The following is a 21776-nucleotide window of genomic DNA, read 5'->3' as shown; positions in this document are numbered from 1 at the left end:
GACTGCTTGTTACTCATACACTGCATACACCACTCACCTCCAACAGTAGGACTTTCAGAGCAATATCATTAATTTACACTCTTTCTACCCCCCCTGAAGTGAAGCAGGGATGACATTATGCTGATGTGAAATGGATTCTTTATTTTAACCTGGGTAACTGATCAATCTAAATATCCAAACTGTTTCTTACAATTCCCCAGTTGCCTAACAGAGACGGACAAAATGCAGGGCTTCAAGCATCTGGTTGCTTTTATCTAACCAAAATGTCCCTGTACAACATTAATCATTTTCTTGTGCGTTGTTAAAAATGAAATAAAGTCTGAAAATATGCAAACATTACAATCGTGGTGTTATTTTGCTAAATGAATAAATACTGTGTTTCACAGATAGGTAATTGACACTGAAAAACCAGCACCTTTCTGGGCCATGGGCAGTCCTGGTTCCCAAGGAGAAAGCACAGAACAAGATTGCCAAGTGGGGAGGGGGTTTTCTTATTCAGGGCAAACTTTAAATGGGGTATTTTCCTATGCTAACTGGAATCCTTGCAGGCTATTTTTCAGACTCAACATCTGCACAGCAGCCATTTACAGCAATGTCTTCACTCATTTAACAATTATCACTATGGTCTATATTCTCATGTGGAGCTGGAGCTTGGTAAAGCAAATTTGCATTTGCTGCTCACTTCTAGACCAGAACAAGCACTTTGAAAATAAAACTTCTGACCTTCCACTCCTGCCTAATCATATGCCATCTGCTAAACTTCCTTATAATGCAAAAGTGTGCCTTGGATCTTTTGAAGAATATTCCCGGTAGCTTGGCCTCAATGCCCTGCACTGTGTGGGATTTGGAGTTCATGACCTCCTGTGTAATACTTGAGGGGACATACTGGTCACAAAGAGAGAGGGAACAAGAGATGTTGGATTGTTGGTGTCCATGGCATCAGGTGCGATCTGGAATTATCAGACCCACCATTATCCCCTGCAAACTCCTTCAGAGAAGGTGCTCATGCTTTACTGAGTATGCCTGGCTTATTCATTTTTCAACAGCCCATCAACTTTGCTAATTATGTAGTGCTTATAGAAAGCAATTATGTTTTATCAACAGATACAAAAAGAAACCTGATACATACATACCTTTAAAGTACTGTTCAAAGCTCTGAATTTGTGTAACTTTTCATTGACAACAGGATTTTTGCTGCGTTTTATGAAGGATCTCCTGTAATCCCTTCTCGATGAAGGCCGATGTTGTCCAATAGGTGAAAGACTGGCTTCCTCTAAGGATTTGTACATCTGTTCCATTTCATCAGAATTTTGTGGTTGTTCTTAAAGACAAACAGCAAAGCAACTGTCAAATGAATGCCTCACCTTCATGAACCAATACACAAATGCACATTTAAATTGATATCGGGTTCATGAAAAGAGTCTCTAGTTCATGAATCATAGTACTAATCACCGTGATACTAAAACAAAATAATGAAATGTAATTGAAATGATCTTAAAGATAGGTGGGAAAGCAAGTTGTGAAGAGGACACAAAGAATCTGCAAAGGGATATAGACAGGCTAAGTGAGTTGGCAAACATTTGGCAGATGGAATATAATGTGGGAAAGTGTGAGGTTATCCACTTTGATAAGAAAAAGAAAAAAGCAAAATTATTTAAATGGAGAGAGATTACAAAATGCTGCAGTACAGAGGGACCTGGGGGTCCTTGTGCATGAAACACAAAAAGTTAGCATGCAGGTACAGCAAGTAATCAGGAAGGCAAATGGAATGTTGGCCTTTATTGCAAGGGGCCTGGAGTATAAAAGCAGGGAAGTCCTGCTACAACTGTACAGGGTATTGGTGAGACCACACCTAGAGTACTGCGTACAGTTTTGGTCTCCTTATTTAAGGGGGGATATACTTGCATTGGAGGCAGTTCAGAGAAGGTTCTCGAGGTTGATTCCTGAGATGAAGGAGTTGACTTATGAAGAAAGTTTGAGCAGGCTGGGCCTATACTCATTGGAATTTAGAAGAATGAGAGGTGATCTTATTGAAGTGTATAAGATACTGAGGGGGCTCGACAGGGTAGATGCAGAGATGATGTTTCCCCTCATGGGGAATCTAGAACTAGGGGGCAGAGTTTCAGAATAAGGGGTCGCCCATTTAAAACAGAGATGAGGAGGAATTTCTTCTCTCAAAGGGTCGTAAATCTGTGGAATTCTCTACCCGAGAGCGCTGTGGAGGCTGGGTCATTGAATACATTTAAGGTGGAGATAGACAGATTTTTGAACAATAAGGGAGTGAAGGGTTATGGGGAGCGGGCAGGGAAATGGAGCTGAGCCCAAGATCAGATCAGCCATGATTTAATTAAATGGCAGAGTAGGTTAGAGGGGCCAAATGGCCTACTCCTGCTCCTATTTCTTATGTTTTTATTAAACATTGGACTGGATGGTACAATGGATTAGAAAGGGCAGGGTTAAACCATCAAATGCGTGAAACGTGACCCTAACTCTAATGCAATTAGAAGCCCGATTTGAAATTCACTGCTGCAGCACAGGTTTCCCAGGGGTCAGGAAACCCGGCAGTGAAAGGCAGGTGGGAGCTGCCAGCTCCACAAGATTAGTGCCTCTTTCAGCACTCCTTGTGGGCCAGGAGGAGCAGGAGTGCTTCCCCCCAGGCCCCTCAAGGAAGCCTTCAGCCTCCTCACTGCTGATCATGGCCGCTCCATACCCCCCTCCCAATCGCTGACCACCCCCCTCCAACCCCAATGTTCTCTCTCTTCACCGCCCCCCCATGCCGCAATGGCCTACCTTACCCCTCCTGGTTGCCGGGGACCATCCCCAATGGTCTCCCTCGGCAGCCTCCTGCCGTTGACTTTCCCCCCTGGCTGCCAATTTGTTCTGCTGCCGGGCGGGAAATGAATTCTTGCCGGTTTCTTCAGCCGTTTTCAGCTTCCCCACACCCTCCCCACCTCCCCATAAATATCAGGGCATATGTCAACATTCAAGATTAGATTAGATAGCTGGGTAAAGAAAAATGAGTAAAGAACATAAGAAGTAAGAGCAGGAGTAGGCCATACGGCCCCTCGAGCCTGCTCCGCCATTCAATAAGATCATGGCTGATCATCGACCTCAACTCCACTTTCCCACTCAATCTCCATATCCCTTGGTTCCCCTCGAGTCCAAAAATCTATCTATCTCAGCCTTCACAGCCCTCTGAGGCAGAGAATTCCAAAGATTCACAACCCTGAGTGAAGAAATTCTTCCTCATCTCAGTCTTAAATGGCCTACCCCTTATCCTGAGACTATGCCCCCTAGTTCTAGACACTCCAGCCAGGGGAAACAACCTCTTGGCATCTACCCTGTCAATCCCCTTCAGAAAGGGATATGGGAACAAGGCGCGTCAACAGGGACTGGTTGGGCCAAATGGCCAGTTTCTGTGTTGTAACTTCTGTGTATTTCTATGTAAATGGAGCACAGGTATGAAGGGCATGGGTCTCCATGTGAGTGCTGCTTTCTTGCGATCTTTAATCATGTAGCATTGAACATATTATTCACTTTTGAATCCGACATCTTTGTGCCTGCTGTGTGGAGGACTTCAGATGCTTCTTGTGCTTTATGATTTGTGCTGCCTGCAGTTTGTTTCTGGTTCCAAGTTTAACAAGCTTTTTTCTGTTCTACTAAAACTAGTTCTCATTATCAGTCTGCATCCTCCTCCCTCCACATAAACATGTACATAAAACAAGAGGTGCACACCACCGAGGGAGACAAGTAACTGCTGAATATATCAAAAGAGCCTCATAGAGGGCAGTATAAGACAGCAAACTGTAATTTGGATATTTTGTTGCTACTGAATTCAAACAGCAGCAAATCATGCACCAGGCACCCTGTGTCGAAATGATTGTGTGTGTCGATGTGATGTGCATTATCCAGCCAGCTGCATAGAATCATCGAATAATACCATTCGGCTCATCGTGCCTGTGCAGGCCAATTAGTCCCACTCCCCCGCTCTTTCCCCATAGCCCTGCAAATGTTTCCCCTTCAAGTATTTATCCAATTCCCTTTTGAAAGTTATTACTGAATCTGCTTCCACCACCCTTTTAGGCAGTCCATTCCAGATCATAACTCGCCGCGTAAAAAACATTTCTCCTCTGGTTCTTTTGTCAATTAACTTAAATCGTTGTTCTCTGGTTAACGACCCTCCTGCCAGTGGAAACAGTTTCTCCTTATTGACTCTATCAAAACCCTTCATAATTTTGAACTCCTCTATTAAATCTCCCCTTAACCTTCTCTGTTCCACGCAGAACAACCCCAGCATCTCTAGTCTCTCCACGGAACTGAAGTTATGCATTCTGGTACCATTCTAGTAAATTTACTCTTCTCTGCACCCTCTCTAAGTCCTTGACATCCTTCTAAAGTGCAGTGCTCAGAATTAGACACATTACTCCAGCTAGGGCCTAACCAGTGATTTATAAAGGTTTGGCATAACTCGCTTCCTTCAAAGATTTGTGTACGTACACCCCAGGTGTGTCTGTTCCTGTAACCCATTTAAAATTCATAGAATCATAGAATAGTACAACACAAAGAGGCCAATACAAAAGCAAAATACTGCAGATGCTGGAAATCTGAAATAAAAACAAAATACTGGAAATACTCAGTAGGTCAGGCAGCATCTGTGGAAAGAGAAACAGAGTTAACGTTTCAGGTCGATTTCTGTTTTTATTACAGAAAGAGACCATTCGGCCTATCAGGTCTGTGACAGCTCTTTCGAAGAGCAATCCAATTAGTCCCACTCTTTCCCCATATCCCTGCAATTTTTTCTTCAAGTATTTATCCAATTCCCTTTTGAAGGCTACGATTGAACCTGTGTCCACCACCCAATCAGGCAGTGCATTCCAAATCCTAATCACTCGTTGGGTAAAAAAGCTTTTCCTCATGTCGCCTCTGGTTCTTTTGCCAATCACCTTAAAACTGTGCCCCCTGGTTATCAACTCTTCAGCTACCGGAAACAGTTTCTCTTTATTTGCTCTATTTAACCCTTCATGATTTTAAACACCTCTATCAAATCTCCTCTTACCCTTCTCTGCTCCAAGGAGAATAACCCCAACTTCTCTAGTTTATCCACATAACTGTAATCCCTCATCCCTGAAACCTTCGCGTCCTTCCTAAAGTGTGGAGCCCAAAATTGTACACAATACACCAGCTTGGGTCGAACTAGTCTTTTATATACGTTTAGCATAACTTCCTGGCTTTTGTACTCTATACCTCTATTTATAAAGCCCAGGATCCCATGTGCTTTATTAACTGCTTTGTTAACCTGTCCTGCCACCTTTAAAGGTTTGTGTACACACACCCCCGGTCTCTCTGTTCTTGCACCCCCTTTAAAATTGTACCATTTCGTGTGTATGGTCCCTCCTCATTCTTCCTACCAAAATGTATCACCTCACACTTCTTTATGTTGAATTTCATCTGCCATGTGTCCTCCCATTCCAGCAGCCTGTTTACTACACTTCCAAGGTTCTTGTCATCTGCAAATTTTGAAATTGTGCCCTGTACCCCCAAGTCCAAGTCATTAATGTATATCAAAAACAGCAGAGGTCCAATACCAACCCCTGGGGAACACCACTGTACACTTCCCTCCAGGTGAAAAACAACCGTTCACCTCTACTCTCTGCTTTCCGTCTAGTAGACAATTTCATATCCATGTAGCCACTGCCCCTTTAATCCCTTGGGTTTCAATTTTGTGAAAAAGTCTATTATGTGGTACTTTATCAAACGCCTTCTGAAACTCCATATACTGTACACAACATCAACCGCAATACCCTCATCAACCCTTTGTTACTTCATCAAAGAACTTGATCAAGATAGTCAAAACAAGATTTACCTTTTTAAAATCCTAGCTTTCATTTATTAACCCATATTTTTCCAAGAGACAATGAATTTTGCCTCGGATTATTGTCTTCACCACTGACGTTAGACTAACTGGCTTGCAGTTGCCGGGTTTATCCCTCTCCCCTTTTTTGAACAGAAGTGTAGTATTTGCAATCACCTAGTCCTCTGGCACCGCTTTTATATCTAAGGAGGATTGAAGATTGTGGCCAAAGTCTTTGCTATCTCCACACTTACTTCCCTCAGCAACCTAAGATGCATCCCATCCAGACTGGGTGACTTTTCTACTTTGAGCGCTCCAACCTTTTAAGTACCTACTCTTTATTTTTATCCAATTATGGAGGCCCTCTGCTTCCACAAAATGATCTCTTTTTTTGGTCCCTAATCGGCCTCTCTCTTCCTTTGACTACCCTGTTACAATTTATATGCTTACAAAAGACTTTTGGGTTCCCTTTTATGTTACCCACTATCTATTCTTGTACATTCTCTTTGCTCTCTTTTTTCCTTTTTCGGTTCTCCTCTGTACTGTGGTAAACCACTTTTGTCGTTCACTATCGTTACACTATAGTTATCACTGTTATATCGTTATCACTGTTCACACTGTTGTATCACTATACGAGGTCGCCTCTTGTCACGCTGTTATACCTGGGCTGAACACTGCTGACTCCGCCCATGGCTCCACCTACCTGCCCAGGTATAAAGGTGGTCGACTGGCTGGTATTCCTCCTTGTTGGATCCGATCACCCACGAGGGTGGGCTCTGTTATTTAGCCAATAAAAACCTATAGTTACTTTCTTAACTCGTCGCTTTTCATTGGATGAATTGATAGGTATATCAATTTTATTGGCTAAATTTTAAAATGTCGACACTTGAGCAGTCAAACGACCAGCCAGACGCCCAGCTACAACAGCCGGCCTGGCTGCGAGCCCTCAGACCACCGTACCTGGACCTAAACCCACAGGCAGCAAACTCAGCCCTTGACTTCGAACACTGGCTGAGCTGCTTTGAAGCCTACCTGGGAGAATCCGGCGTGCCTCAGAAATCGATGCTAAGAGTTCTGAACGCCCAAGTGAGCCCTAAAGTATTCGCACTCATCCGGGACCTTAAAACATACGAGGACACCATCAACCGGCTGAAAAGACAGTACCAAACCCCGGTAAATTCCATGTATGCCAGACACCTCCTAAGATCCCGCCAGGAGAGCCCGTGGAGGAATTTTTACGGGTGCTACAAGCACTCGGCAGAGACTGTAACTTTAAAGCGGTAACGGCGGCAGAAAATACTGAAGACAATGTCCGCGATGCCTTCGTGAAAGGCCTGCGGTCCGACTACTGGAAGCAAGGGACCTCGACCTGGGCAAAGCTGCAGCCCTCGCTCTCTCTCTAGAAGTGGCCCATCGGGACCTCGAGGCATACTCGAGGTACTGTAACTCGCGACCCTGGGACTTGGGCCGACCCCGACCGCGATACCCCCCGCAGCAACCCCCCTGGGACCTACCTCAGCGTCGGCGTCCCGGACCCGATCGAGACCCCCACCCCCGGTACCGGCTCCGACATCGGACCCCCGCGATCGGGCCGCCGGCTGCTTCTTCTGCGGCCAGGCGAAACACCCGAGGTCGCGCTGCCCAGCCAGGAACTCTACCTGCTCAAACTGCATGAAGAAAGGCCACTTCGCTAAGGCCTGCAGAGGTGGATCATCAGAGGCCAGCAGTGCCTCATGCGAGCTGTGGGGGCGGCCATCTTCCTTCAAGGCAACAGAGGCCAGCATCTCCACATGTGAGTCATGGGGCGGCCATCTTTGATACAGGCAACCGACACCAGCAGTGCCTCATGTGAGTTACGGGGGCAGCCATCTTCTCCGCCATTTTGTCCAACCTCGTGGGAGACGCCATTTTACCCACCACGCTCGACCGCCACCGTGCCTCTAGACCCGACTACCGCCTCACCCGCAGACTACAGTAACTCGCTCAGCTATACACTAGCCTCCATCTCAGTGGACCAAGCCCGCCCGCATCACCTGTCCAAGTCAATGATGGACATCAGAGTAAACGGCCACGCCACGACCTGCCTGTTCAACAGCGGAAGCACGGAGAGTTTCATCCACCCAGACACGGTGAGCCACTACTCCCTCCCTGTCCTGCCAACGCGCAACCGGATCTCGATGGCATCGAGATCCCACGCCACAGACATCAGCGGCTACTGTGTTGTGACCCTATCGGTTAAGGGTACGGAGTATAAAAATTTTAAACTCCTCGTCCTCCCCCAGCTATGCGCCGCCGTCCTACTAGGGCTAGACTTCCAATCCCACCTCCAAAGCGTCACGCTAGCATACGGCGGACCCCTCCCCCCACTCACAGTCGACAACCAACAGATTTTAAACCGCCCACCGCGTAACACCTGCGGCCTATCCACCCTCAAAGTCCCGCCACCTTCCCTGTTCGCTAACCTCACCCCCGACTGCAAACCCGTCGCGACCAAGAGCAGGCGGTACAGCGCCGGAGACAGAGCTTTCATTAGCTCGGAGGTGCAGCGTCTCCTGAAGGAGGGCATCATCGAAGGGAGCACCAGCCCCTGGCGTGCCCAGGTCGTGGTAGTTAAGACGGGCAATAAGAACCGCCTGGTCATCGACTACAGCCAGACCATAAACAGGTACACCCAGCTGGACGCATACCCACTTCCCCGCATATCTGATATGGTCAATCAGATCGCACAATACCGAGTATTCTCTACCATCGACCTTAAGTCGGCCTACCACCAACTCCCTATCCGCCCTGAGGACCGCCAGTATACCGCCGTCGAGGCGAATAGCCGCCTCTACCACTTCCTTAGGGTTCCCTTCGGCGTCACCAACGGGGTTTCGGTCTTCCAAAGGGAGATGGACCGGATGGTTGACCAGAACGGGCTGCACGCCACGTTCCCCTACCTAGATAACGTCACCATCTGCGGCCGCGACCGGCAGGACCATGACGTTAATCTGGAGAGATTCCTCCGTACGGCCCAACGGCTGAACCTCACCTACAATAATGATAAATGTGTGTTTAACACCTCGCGCCTTGCCATCTTCGGCTGCGTAGTAGAGAACGGAGTCATCGGCCCCGACCCCGAAAGAATGCGTCCCCTCATGGAGCTACCCCTCCCCCACTGTCCAAAGGCTCTGAAGAGAACCCTGGGGCTCTTCGCCTACTATGCCCAATGGGTGCCCAATTATGCAGACAAAGCCAGACCCCTCATGAAGTCCACATCCTTCCCCCTTACGGAGGAAGCGTGCGCAGCCTTCTCCCTCATTAAGGGAGACATCGCCAAGGCCACAATGCACGCAGTGGACGAGTCCATCCCCTTCCAAGTGGAGAGCGATGCATCCGACTTCGCCCTAGCCGCTACCCTTAACCAGGAGGGGAGACCAGTGGCCTTCTTCTCAAGGACCCTACAGGGCCCTGAGATCCGACACTCGTCGGTCGAGAAGGAGGCCCAAGCGATTGTGGAGGCGGTACGACGCTGGAGGCATTACCTGGCAGGCAAACGATTTACCCTCCTCACCGACCAGCGTTCGGTCGCTTTTATGTTTAATAACAAGCTGAGGGGCAAAATCAAGAATGACAAGATATTGAGGTGGAGAATCGAACTATCCACCTATGATTATGATATCTTGTACCGGCCAGGTAAGCTGAACGATCCCCCTGATGCTCTGTCACGAATTACATGCACCAGCGCGCAAAGTGATAGACTTCAGACCCTCCACAACGACCTCTGCCACCCCGGGGTCACCAGACTTTACCACTTCATTAAGGCCCGCAACCTGCCATACTCCATCGAGGAGGTCAGGACCATGACCAGGAACTGCCAGACCTGTGCAGAGTGCAAACCGCACTTCTTTAGGCCGGACAGAGCAAGCCTGATCAAGGCCACCCGCCCCTTCGAGCGCCTGAGCATCGACTTTAAGGGGCCCCTCCCGTCCTCTGACCGTAATGTGTACTTCCTCAACATCGTTGATGAGTACTCCCGTTTCCCCTTTGCCTTCCCCTGCCCAGACATGACCAGTACCACGGTCATTAAATGCCTGAACGACCTCTTCGCCTTGTTCGGGTTCCCAAACTACATACATAGTGACCGGGGCTCCTCCTTCATGAGCGAGGAACTCCGTCAGTTCCTATTAGCGAGAGGTATTGCTGCAAGCAGGACCACCAGCTACAACCCCCGAGGGAACGGCCAGGTGGAAAGAGAGAACACGACGGTATGGAAGGCCGTCCTCTTAGCCTTAAAGTCTAAGGGCCTCCCAACCTCCCGCTGGCAGGAAGTCCTCCCGGCAGCACTGCATTCCATCCGGTCACTACTCTGCACGGCCATTAACGCCACCCCCCATGAACGAATGTTCGTTTTCCCCAGGAAGTCGACTACGGGAACCACACTACCAACCTGGCTGACCTCCCCGGGGCCCGTCCTGCTGCGAAAGCACGTGAGGGCCCATAAAACGGACCCCCTGGTCGAGAAGGTGAACCTCCTGCACGCCAACTCCCAGTACGCCTATGTGGCTTACCCAGACGGGCGGGAGGACACAGTCTCCTTACGGGACCTCGCACCCTCGGGCATTCCGGAGACACCACCTTTACCCCACCCCCCCCCCCCAATTCCAGCTCAGGTAGACGGCATGCCGGAACCCCACGAGCCTTCGCCGACCACGCAGACACCAGCATCAACACCGGAGAATGCAACACCGCCGCTGCGACGATCAGAAAGGCTTACGAGGCGCCTCCGGACAGACTGACTTACCAGAACTGGTAGTACACTTCACCCCGCCGGACTCAAATCTAAACAAGGGGTGAATGTGGTAAACCACTTTTGTCGTTCACTATCGTTACACTAGTTATCACTGTTATATCGTTATCACTGTTCACACTGTTGTATCACTATACGAGGTCGCCTCTTGTCACGCTGTTATACCTGGGCTGAACACTGCTGACTCCGCCCATGGCTCCACCTACCTGCCCAGGTATAAAGGTGGTCGACTGGCTGGTATTCCTCCTTGTTGGATCCGATCACCCACGAGGGTGGGCTCTGTTATTTAGCCAATAAAAACCTATAGTTACTTTCTTAACTCGTCGCTTTTCATTGGATGAATTGATAGGTATATCATGTACTTTCTGTATTCAGCTGGTTCTCTACTGTATTGTGAGCCTAATATCTGTTATTGCCACTATATCATAATCCAATGTGGCAATTTGTACCTGCAGCTCACCAACCTTATTTACCACGCTCCGTGCATTTACACACTTGCACTCCAAACCCATCCTAGTTTGCCTTTGCTTTCCCCCCCGTCTGATCCCTCCCATTTCTGAACTACTCTTTATTTTAATGGAGTTTGTCTCTCTCAATCCTCTGTGCACCTTGTTTCTCCTCTCTAATACTTCACCTTGGTGCTCCTCCCCCTGCCAAATTAGTTTAAACCCTCCATCACAGCACTAGTTAACCTCCCCACAAGGAAATTGGTCCCAGCCCTGTTGAGGTGCAACCCATCCATCTTGAACAGGTCCCTCCTGCCCCAGAACTTGTCCCAATGCCGCAGGAATCTGAAGCCCTCCCTCCTGCACCATTTCTACAGTCCGCATTAGCCTGTCTTATCTTACTGCTTCTATACTCACTAGCACATGGCACTGGTAGTAATCCAGTGGTTACTACCCTTGAGGTCCTGGTCTCTAACTTCCTCCCTAGCTCCTGAAACTCTGACTGCAGGACCTCAACCTTCTTCCTTCCTATGTTGTTGGTTCCCACATGAACCATGACTTCTGGCTGTTCCCCTTCCCCCAGCAGAATGTTTTGCACCTGTTCTGTGATATCCCTTACCCTGGCACCAGGAAGGCAACACACCATATGTGACCATGCATGCAATATCTTGGGTACTACACAGACGGGCAATAAATGCAGCCTTGCCAGTGCAAATAATATCAACGTGAACTTATTTTTAAAAATATAACAATTATGTATACAGGAAACTCTCTGGTATCCGGCACCAACGGGACCAGGATGGTGCCGGTTGATTAAAAATTCCGGATGACGGAGAGGGTTATCTACCGAGGCTATTTTTAACAAACAGAGTCAGACTCCTGTTATTGAAGTGTTCGGACATCTGACAGTGCCAAGAAGCCGAGTAGTGGCAGTTTGGAGAACTACCCCCACTGACTAACTCGGCCACCATGGGAGACCCGGACTCTGACTCGGCAACATTTCCGGTTATTGAGGTGTTTTCGGAGTATGAATTTTGCCGGTTAATAGAGAATTCCGGATATTTAGGTGCTGTTTAAACGAGAATTTCCTGTATATATATTTATATAATTGAATAATTGTGACAACTGAGCTATTAATAAACTTAAAGGGAGAGAAAAGTCTAGGATGAATACTTTCTGTTCAAAATACACCCTCAATGTCTTTCTGAAAAAAATTATGGTAAATAAAATCACAAATAGTGCCAAATCTTGCCTTCCAGATATTCACCATTTTATGTCTCCTTAGCTGTCCCACCCTGGGTGATGTAAATCATGGGGAGGGATTAAGTGCTTGTTGGAGCAGTTCAATTCATTACATTAAGGTCAGCACTTCAGACTGGCATCAGAGGCAATCTGGAGCGACATGAGCAGATGATCACACCCAAACACACCTGTCTTTCCCTCTTTAGGATGCTGATGAACCTGCTGTGCATTTTGTCTATTTTCTGATTTTAAAACCCTCAAACATGAGGCTGGAGATTACCGTTGCCAATCATAGCAAATTAATGCTTAATGCATTCCTGTGACATTTGTCTATCTGCTAATTTAGTGGAAGCATTAATCTGTTAAAATCGAGAACAGAGGGACGTTAAGTGTTAATCCGTTATTATTACCAACAGTAATCTCTAGCCCACATCACACTTTTGATTTTATCAAAAAGATTTACTTTTATTCCATTGGCAAAAAACAATGCAATTATTTAATAAAAAGTGCAGAATAATGTATCTTGCAGGAACAGTCACAGAAAGTTAAATGTTGTGCTTTCTGGTGGACCCTTGACTGACCACCTCCAGTCTGGGGTTCACAATCCAGGAAAATAAAACATTTTAAAAGCTGCATTTTATACAATGTTTTGGACAGGAGCAGCCTAGTAATTCCATCTAGCCTTACTGTGATTCTAGAACTAAGAGCTCTGTATTAATTTTACTAAAAGGAATTCATCCAGTCCTTTAAAACCAGCCCCAGTTTTCTGTTCCATCACCCCTGCTGGTAATCTGTTTCACAAACCAATCATTATATTATAAAAAGTTCTACATTTCTTATTTTTCTTCGACACCCTTTAAACTGTGCCCCAATCGGAATCTTACGTCTGACAGAAAAACTTTCTTGGATCCAAATACTCCATAATCGTGAAAATCTAAAGGGCTAGAAATTCGCCTGGTTAGCGCCTCCGGGGGGCGATAACGGGGCGCTAACCACTTACCGCCCGTTAAATTCAGCGGGAGGTTTGCGGCAGCGGTATGGCGTTGCGCCCCGATATCCTTCACCCAGAGATCGTGACGCCATTGCTGGGCGCATCGCTCCGGTTGCGCCCCAGACCTGAAGTTTGGTTTTGCCCCCTGCAGCATCACCGGGCGACAACACGGCAGCTGCAGAGGCGTTCATCAGGAGGCCGGGCGCTTCGGGGGCGATACTTAAAGGCAAATTGGTAGAGATAGGGAAAAAAATAATCAAATGCTTGTTCTCTGCTTCTTTCCCCAGCACTTGATCAGCCCGGCACTCTGCTGCAGTGCATCGGGCTGATTGGGCCAGATCGCGGCTGCCGTCGGGGACCAGGTAAGTTTTTTCCTTGCAGAGCCTGCAGCGATGGCCTTTTCCTTTAAGGGAGGGAAGGAGCCTTCCAAGCGGCAGTGCTGCACACCTACCGCCCCGCCTGCTGCCTGTTGTGCTCCAGGAAGGAACTGCAGCGCTTGATTTATCACTCCACTTCCTTCCTGGAGCATAAAAACAAATTTTTTTAAAGTTGAGAAACATTAGTGCCTGGCTCTAATTTTTTCAACTTTTAAAAGTTAGCGCCCAAAATGGCGCTATAATGAATTTCTCCCCCAAAGATTTCTATCATGTCCCCATATCCTCCTAACCAGCAAGTAAACTCCCAGGGTAGACAATCTTTACTCATGACTCAGCTCTGGAATCCACCTTGTAACCCTCCTTTAGCCTCCCAATAATTCTTTCAACAACAACAACTTGCATTTATATAGTGCCATTAATGTAGCAAAACGTCCCAAGGCACTTCACAAGAGCAATATCAGTAACAATCCTTCCCAAGATCCACAAACAATATCAATCCTTCCCAAGATCCACAAACAGGACTGCCCTGGTAGACCCATCGTTTCAGCCTGTTCTTGCCCCACGGAACTTATCTCTTCCTATCTCGACTCTATCTTTTCTCCCCTTGTCCAGTCTCTTCCCACCTACATCCGCAACTCTTCGGACGCCCCCCACCACTTTAACAGTTTCCAGTTTCCTGGCCCCAACCGCTTCCTTTTCACCATGGACGTACAATCCCTCTACACCTCCATCCCCCACCAGGATGGCCTGAGGGCGCTCCGCTTCTTCCTTGAACAGAGGCCCGACCAGTCCCCATCCACCACCACCCTCCTCCGCCTGGCTGAACTTGTTCTCACATTGAACAACTTCTCCTTTAACTCCACTCATTTCCTCCAAATCAAAGGTGTTGCTATGGGTACCCGCATGGGTCCCAGCTATGCCTGCCTTTTCGTGGGATATGTGGAACACTCTTTGTTCCAGTCCTACTCAGGTCCCCTCCCTCACCTCTTTCCGATACATTGATGACTGTATCAGTGCTGTTTCCTGCTCTCACCCCAAACTAGACAATTTCATTCACTTTGCCTCCAATTTCCACCCTTCCCTCACCTCCAAAGATGTGCGGGTTAGGTTGATTGGCCATGATAAAAAAATTTGCCCTTAGTGTTAGGGGGGATTAAATACGTGGGGTTACGGGGATAGGGCTTGGGTGGGATGGCTGTCGGTGTAGGGACCGGGTGCTAGGGTTTGGATGATCAGCCATGATCTCGTTGAATGGCGGAGCAGGCTCGAAGGGCCGAATGGCCTACTCCTGCTCCTATCTTCTATGTTTCTATGTTGCACATGGTCCATCTCTGACTCTTCCCTTCCCTTCCTCGACTTCTCCGTCTCCATCTCTGGGGATAGGTTATTGACCAACATTCACTACAAGCCCACTGACTCCCACAGCTACCTGGACTACACTTCCTCCCACCCCGCCTCCTGTAAGGACTCTATTCCATTCTCCCAGTTTCTCCGTCTCCGCCGCATCTGCTCCGACGATGCCACTTTCCACACCAGTGCTTCTGACATGTCTTCCTTTTTCCTCAACCGAGGATTCCCCTCTACCGTGGTTGACATGGCCCTCGACCGTGTCTGTTCTTCTATCTCCCGCACTTCTGCCCTCACCCCTGCCCCTCCCTCCCGGAACCACGATAGGGTTCCCCTTGTCCTCACCTTTCACCCCACCAGCATCCACATTCAACGGATCATCCTCCGCCATTTCCGCTACCTCCAAAGTGATCCCACCACCAAACGCATCTTCCCCTCCCCTCCCCTTTCAGCGTTCCGTAGGGACCGCTCCCTCCGAGACACCCTAGTCCACTCCTCTATCACCCCCAACAGCCCTTCCCCTTTGCCTGGCACCTTCCCGTGCAAGCGCAGGAGATGTAACACCTGCCCCTATACCTCCCCCCTTCCCACTGTCCAGGGCCCCAAACACCCCTTCCAGGTGAAACAGTGATTTACTTGTACTTCTTGCAATCTAGTATACTGTATTCGCTGCTCACGATGCGGTCTCCTCTACATTGGGGAGACCAAACGCAGATTGGATGACCGCTTTGCGGAACACCTCCGTTCAGTCCGTAAGGGTGACCCCGAGCTTCCGGTCGCCTGTCATTTTAATTCACCGCTCCATTCCCACTCGGACCTCACTGTCCTTGGCCTCTTGCATTGTTCCACGGAAGCTCAACGTAAACTCGAGGAACAGCACCTCATCTTCCGATTAGGCTCTTTGCAGCCTTCCGGACTAAATATCGAGTTCAACAATTTCAGATCATAACCTCGGCCCCTATTACATTTTTACTTATTTTTTTTTCCACCCCTTTGTTTTGGGTTTTCCCTCCCCCCCCCCCTCCTTTCCTTTTTTTCTCTCTCCCACATGGCAGCTGTCTCTCTTTCTGTCAGTACACTTCACACCTAATCTGAGCCGTCTTTTGTCTCCACTGTCCTATTACCATCTCGTCTGGTTTTGAATACCTCTTAATGTCTCTTTACTACTTTTGTTCTATCGCAGCCCTGCCTTCGATCTATTTCATTTCCTTTCCAGTTTTGAAAAAGGGTTCACCCGAAACATCGACACTAATTTCTCTCCACGGATGTTGCCTGGCCTGCTGAGTTTTTCCAGCATTTTCTGTTGTTATCAATAAAAACATTTTTGACACCAAGCCACAGAAGGAGATATCAGGACAGATAGGTAGGTTTTAAGGAGCATCTTAAAGGATTTCTCTGCTTCTACTCTATCAAATCCCTTTATCATTTTAAATCTAGTGCTGAAGACAATGCTGCTAACTTTTGGTTGAACTCCTGGTTGAGATTTAGGGGATCAACAATTTAGAACATGGCCACAGAATATGGGCACACGGATCCTGGAAGAGGAATGACTTCCTTTCAATCATAAGGTGCTTTTATATTGTGCAAGACCTGCACTAGTGTGCATTAGCAAGTCCTAGCAGTTTTACACTTGGCTTACAGCTAGCTGTACTTTGGTAACCCAGCTGCACTAGTGCAATATAAAAGCACCTTTAAAACACACACACATAAACAGGAGCTTACTCAGGCTACCAAATGTCAGAGCTGTTTAATTTAAACTGCACACCCAGTGGAGCTGCTAACAAGCCATGCCTGCCTTCAACTCTGAGACTAGGAACATAATAGTTAAGAATTGTTTGACACTTCTGATACCGCTGAGTTAAACTCTATTGCCAGGAAACCACAAGACTTGCCACAGGTCTGACTTAAAGCAACGCACTACAGCATATGAAAACTCAGGTTGAAGCAGTGAATTTGGTTCGGAAAGATACCGGAAGGGTTACAATTTCCTCCAAGTTAAAAGTTTTCATATAAATGGGGTCAAAAATTAAAATAAACTCTATGACATCACAGCAGGGGCACAGGAGCAGACTTACAAAACAAATAAAATACATGTCTGACAGATGAAATTAATATGAACAGGAAAATAGCCTGGTTAGATGTCATGCCCTGTGCTAGTCTGAGGTTCACAAACAAAGCAAATATGCTTCAAAACTGCTGGGTTGTTGTAGTTGGGACTCTGCCCCCTACCCACAGAGCTCTCTGCTAAGAGCTATACTTAGTGGGCAATTTTAGCAAAACATGAAGTAGGTTAAATATTCAGTCTCAACCTCCTACTCACAAAAGCCCTGGCTGCTGAACTTACCATACAGTGTGACTGAAACAAAGAATTCAAGCACTGAACTGTCTTGTAAACTGTCAATGAGAGCTTGTGCGCGCGAACCAATGAGGAAATTCATGCACTTTATTCAAATGAGTGCAGAAGGAGAACATGGCTTCAAACAGTGCTCCCTAGAGCCCAATGTTAATTCACATCTCAGCAGTTTATTGTGCAAATGACATTATACAAAGTGTTTTTTTTAAATATGCTGTAAAATAAGCACAAATTGTATAGCTGACAATTTATGAAACATCATACAGTACTTCCAATAAAAAATGCTGGAAATACAGATTAGTTCAGCTGGTTAGGATTCTTATTTATGCTTCCACATGAACACAGGAGGACATTTTGGGCTGGTGCTGTACATTACAATGGAATAGATACCAATCTCCTGTATTTACACATCCTTTAGTGGGAAGCAATCTCTAAACAGCAGTACTGAAAACACGGTGACACAGAGTACTGGGCAACATTAACTTTTTGCCTTCTTCATCAAAATAAAAGTAACTGCATCACTCCCTCCTTTTGCCCCACCATTGGCGGCTGTGCCTTCAGTCACCTAGGCCCCATGTTGTGGAATTCCCTCCCTAAACTGTGGGTTCCCAACCCTCGGAATGACTGGATGTTTCCCGGAATCGGGGATACCTCACACTTGTCCATATCAAATTTGATCCAACATCTGAAGCTGCTTACAGTTCTCCTCATAGTTAACCACACTCTTTATTTTTACACACAGACACAACTATCTTTAGCTCCCTCTCGTCTGAAAACCACCCATTAACCACTACTCTTTAACCAACTTCCTATCCATGTTGCCACATTCCCTTTAATACTATTTGTCTTAATTTTATCAACCCCCCCAAAAACTAGAAACCCTTCCTGCAGACATTGTGGCCTAGAAATTAGTCTAGGGTGGTGGGGCAAAGCGGGCATCGGATTGGCCGGCCATTATACACAGCGTCTGACATTCAGTCCAGTGACTGCAATGGGACTGAATGTCAGACGCTGCGTATAATGGGCGGCCGATCTGATACCACCCGCTTTGCCCCACCACACAACGGGCGGCCCATCCAATACCACCCGCTTTGCCCCACCACACAACGGGCGGCCCATCCAATACCACCCGCTTTGCCCCACCATGCAACAGGTGGCCCATCAGATACCGTCCGCTTTGCCCCACCACACAACGGGTGGCTGATCAGATACTGCCCACTTTGCCCCACCACACAACAGGCGGCCCATCCGATACCACCTGCTTTGCCCCACCACACAACGGGCGGCCCATCCAATACCACCCGCTTTGCCCCACCATGCAACAGGTGGCCCATCAGATACCGTCCGCTTTGCCCCACCACACAACGGGTGGCTGATCAGATACTGCCCACTTTGCCCCACCACGCAACAGGCGGCCCATCCGATACCACCTGCTTTGCCCCACCACACAACGGGCGGCCCATCCGATACCACCCGCTTTGCCCTACCACTCCAGATGAATTTCTAGGCCTGTGTGTTTGTAATAACGGGAGCCGTGATGCAGTACACTGAACTCCTATGGGCTGTGTCACTGTGCACTGGGGTGAATTTTAACCCTCAAAAACGGGTGGGTTGAGGTGTTAAAATTTTTAAAATCTGAATGTCGACCCCAACCAACCCACTTCCGGGTTTAAGAGAGGCGGGGCAGGGGGCGGGCAGCCAACCCCGCTCCCAGTTTGCAGATTGACACGAAACTCAGACAATTTTAGAGGGGGTGCACGGAGAGAGAGACCTGGGGGTTCACATACTCAAATCTTCAAAGGTGGCAGGACAAGTTGAGAAGGTTGTTAAAAAAGCATACGGGATCCTGGGCTTTATAAACAGAGACATAGGGCTCGATTTTGTTACTGGGGCGGGCTGGGGTTGTGTAATCCACTTTTCGTGTTAGCCACCCGATTCTGAATCGATGTGGGAGAATGAAGCGATTTTAACTTAATTGGGCAATTGAGTTCTAGCGTGTGGGAACCCATGGCCCAATTCATTTTTTCAGCCTGAAACTCGCCTCCGCAGACGTCATCATGGCTGCTGCATTTAAGGTCTGCAACAAGCCCTGCTTCTTCGGCAGACTGCCAACCTTTTGGCCTTTCATGTTAGAGGAACCTGGAGGCAGAATGGCCAGCGAGAGACCTAGGGCTGCTCCCAGGTTTGATGACGTTGCCTTGCAGGCTTTAGTGGAGGAAGCAAGAGCTCATAAAGAGATGTTCTTCCCTTCTTCAGGGAGGAAGAAGCCTCCCCAGCAGACCAAGGCTGTGTGAATCCTAGTGGCCCAGGAGGTCAACCTGTTGTCGATAACCCGCAGAACCTGGCTTCAGTGCAAGAAGAGGTTTCATGACCTTCTGCGCACTGGAAAAGTGAGTATGACTTTCCCACCACCCTTAATCTGATCCCCATTGCCTCTCCTCACCAGCACTCAGCTTTAGCAATCTCTTCCTCCACATCCCACTTGTGGATCCATCCTAAGAGCTCCCGGGGGAAGGGTGGTGAGTCACCTTTATACCCGGGCTTAGGGGTGGAGCCAGGGGCGGAGACATGCCCGGACCTGTACAGAGTTAACAGTGGTTTACCACACAGACATGTACAGAGTTAGCAGTGGTTTACCACACTATTCGACTATGCAGCCCTCACACTCCCTATTACTCTGGTGCTATGAAAACAACTTACAACACAGGAGGGCCCTTGGTCTTGCCACCTCACTCCATCTTTGTCTTCTTCTAAGCATCTATGCTGTGGATTCTCTACACTCACTCCTTCATTCTCACTCAAACTCCACTTGTCTCCCTCATTGCAGGAAAAGAGCTCACAATAAGAGGGAAAGAGCGAGGACAGGAGGAGGACCACCCTCAGTAGCCCAGCTCACCCCCAGGAGGATGCGGTCCTGGAGATCATGGGAGTGGAGGACGATGCGCAAGTGGGGGACGGATGGACAGATGGGTGCATCACAGCAAGCTGGTGACAAAATAGTTTTCTATCTCTCTCATTGACATTGCATGAGTCGCTGATAATTATTCTGAAGCTGCAACAAATGGACTTATGATCATCTGCAATATGCAATGTGCATGTAACTTTGGCATCACATCTCTGACTCTTTCCTTTACTCCCCCACAGGACCATCGCAAGCACCTGTCCACACTAGCCAGGAGGAAGCGCCTGAGCATCCGGACTCCTCAGAGGAAGCTGCAACCTCTGAGGGCGCAGCATCAGCAGAATTCAGCGTACCCAGCACCAGCGCAGACACTCACAACTTGGTGGGACCTTCAGGACATAGAGTAGTGTTGTCACCTGGTGTATCACAGCTCACAAGTGAGCATCAGCAAATGGTGGAGACAGGGACAGCAGTGGAGAGTCCTCGTCGGAGGGCGCAGGACTCTGCCAGCTCGGCTCAGCTGCATGTCGACCCTCTGCCTCTGGGTCCATCCACAAGATCAGCGATGCTGGAACTCCAGGAACAGATGCAGGAGTCTCTGGCAGGTTTTGTCTCCAGGGTCGCTGCGAGTGTGGAGCAAATGGAGTAGTCCATTGCGAACATTAGCAGAGCCTTTGTGGAGTCATTGGCACATGAACGCATCACCATGGAAAGGATGGCAATCTCCATGGAGGTGATAAGTCGCCAGAGTGCAGAAAACATGGTGAGTGTTCTGAATAGAACGACATCTCTGGAGGAGCGATGGTCATCTATTGAACAGAGAAACCAGACCTTCATGGAAGTCCTTCTGAGTAGGACTGCCAGTGCAGATATGGGTCCCCATCGCCCCCCTGATGTGCAGCTAGGTGCTCTCAAGCCACTAGCAAGCGCTGAGGGGGACCTGACCCATGAGGGGGAAGTTGGTGGCAGACATCAAGGAAGTGGGGGCTCCTCTCCAAGCACTCACACTTCCATGCCACTGCTGAGCCCCACCAGAGTCCACACCCAACCAAGATCAGTGTCTCAACCCCTGCACAGCAGCAGGAGCAGCAGACTGTTGGCGAGCCCTCACAGGTTCGCAACCCCAGAGGATGCCCACCAAAGGTGTTGAGACAGGAGCAGCAAGAAAGTGAGCAAGGGGCCTCCACATCTGCTGCAGCCACAGGGGACGCACCATGTAGGAGCATGCGTAAGAGAAAGATACTGCACAAATAGTCACAAGGGTAGTCAGAGGGGCGCGAGCGGCGGCGGGAATCTCGGAGCGGCGGAGTGAGAATAAAAGAGGCTCCAAGAGACCAGGTAGGTCTCAGAGCAGCGCGAGCGGTGGCAGCGGGAATCTCGGAGCGGCGGAGTGAGTATAAAAGAGGCTCCAAGAGACCAGGTAGGCCTCAGGGTGGCACGAGCGGTGGTGGGAATCTCGGAGCGGCGGAGTGAGTATA

At 48.4% G+C, this 21776-nt stretch overlaps 1 protein-coding gene across 2 annotated transcripts in view; it reads right to left on the bottom strand.

Moving 5' to 3' along the window:
• Nucleotides 1-21776, bottom strand: part of ipcef1 (interaction protein for cytohesin exchange factors 1) — a 165132-nt gene that overhangs the window by 7017 nt on the left and 136339 nt on the right. For both annotated transcript variants that reach the window (XM_085981479.1, XM_085981480.1), the window contains exon 10: nt 1134-1321. In XM_085981479.1, the coding sequence (XP_085837605.1) occupies nt 1134-1321 (188 nt within the window). The remainder of the gene's footprint in view (nt 1-1133; nt 1322-21776) is intronic.

Source organism: Somniosus microcephalus, chromosome 3 (assembly GCF_052327205.1).
Source record: "Somniosus microcephalus isolate GS21.2 chromosome 3, FLI_Smic_1.0, whole genome shotgun sequence".
NCBI lineage: Eukaryota > Metazoa > Chordata > Chondrichthyes > Squaliformes > Somniosidae > Somniosus > Somniosus microcephalus.
The sequence above is the reverse complement of the archived record's forward strand: the minus strand, read 5'-3'. Positions and strand labels throughout refer to the sequence as shown.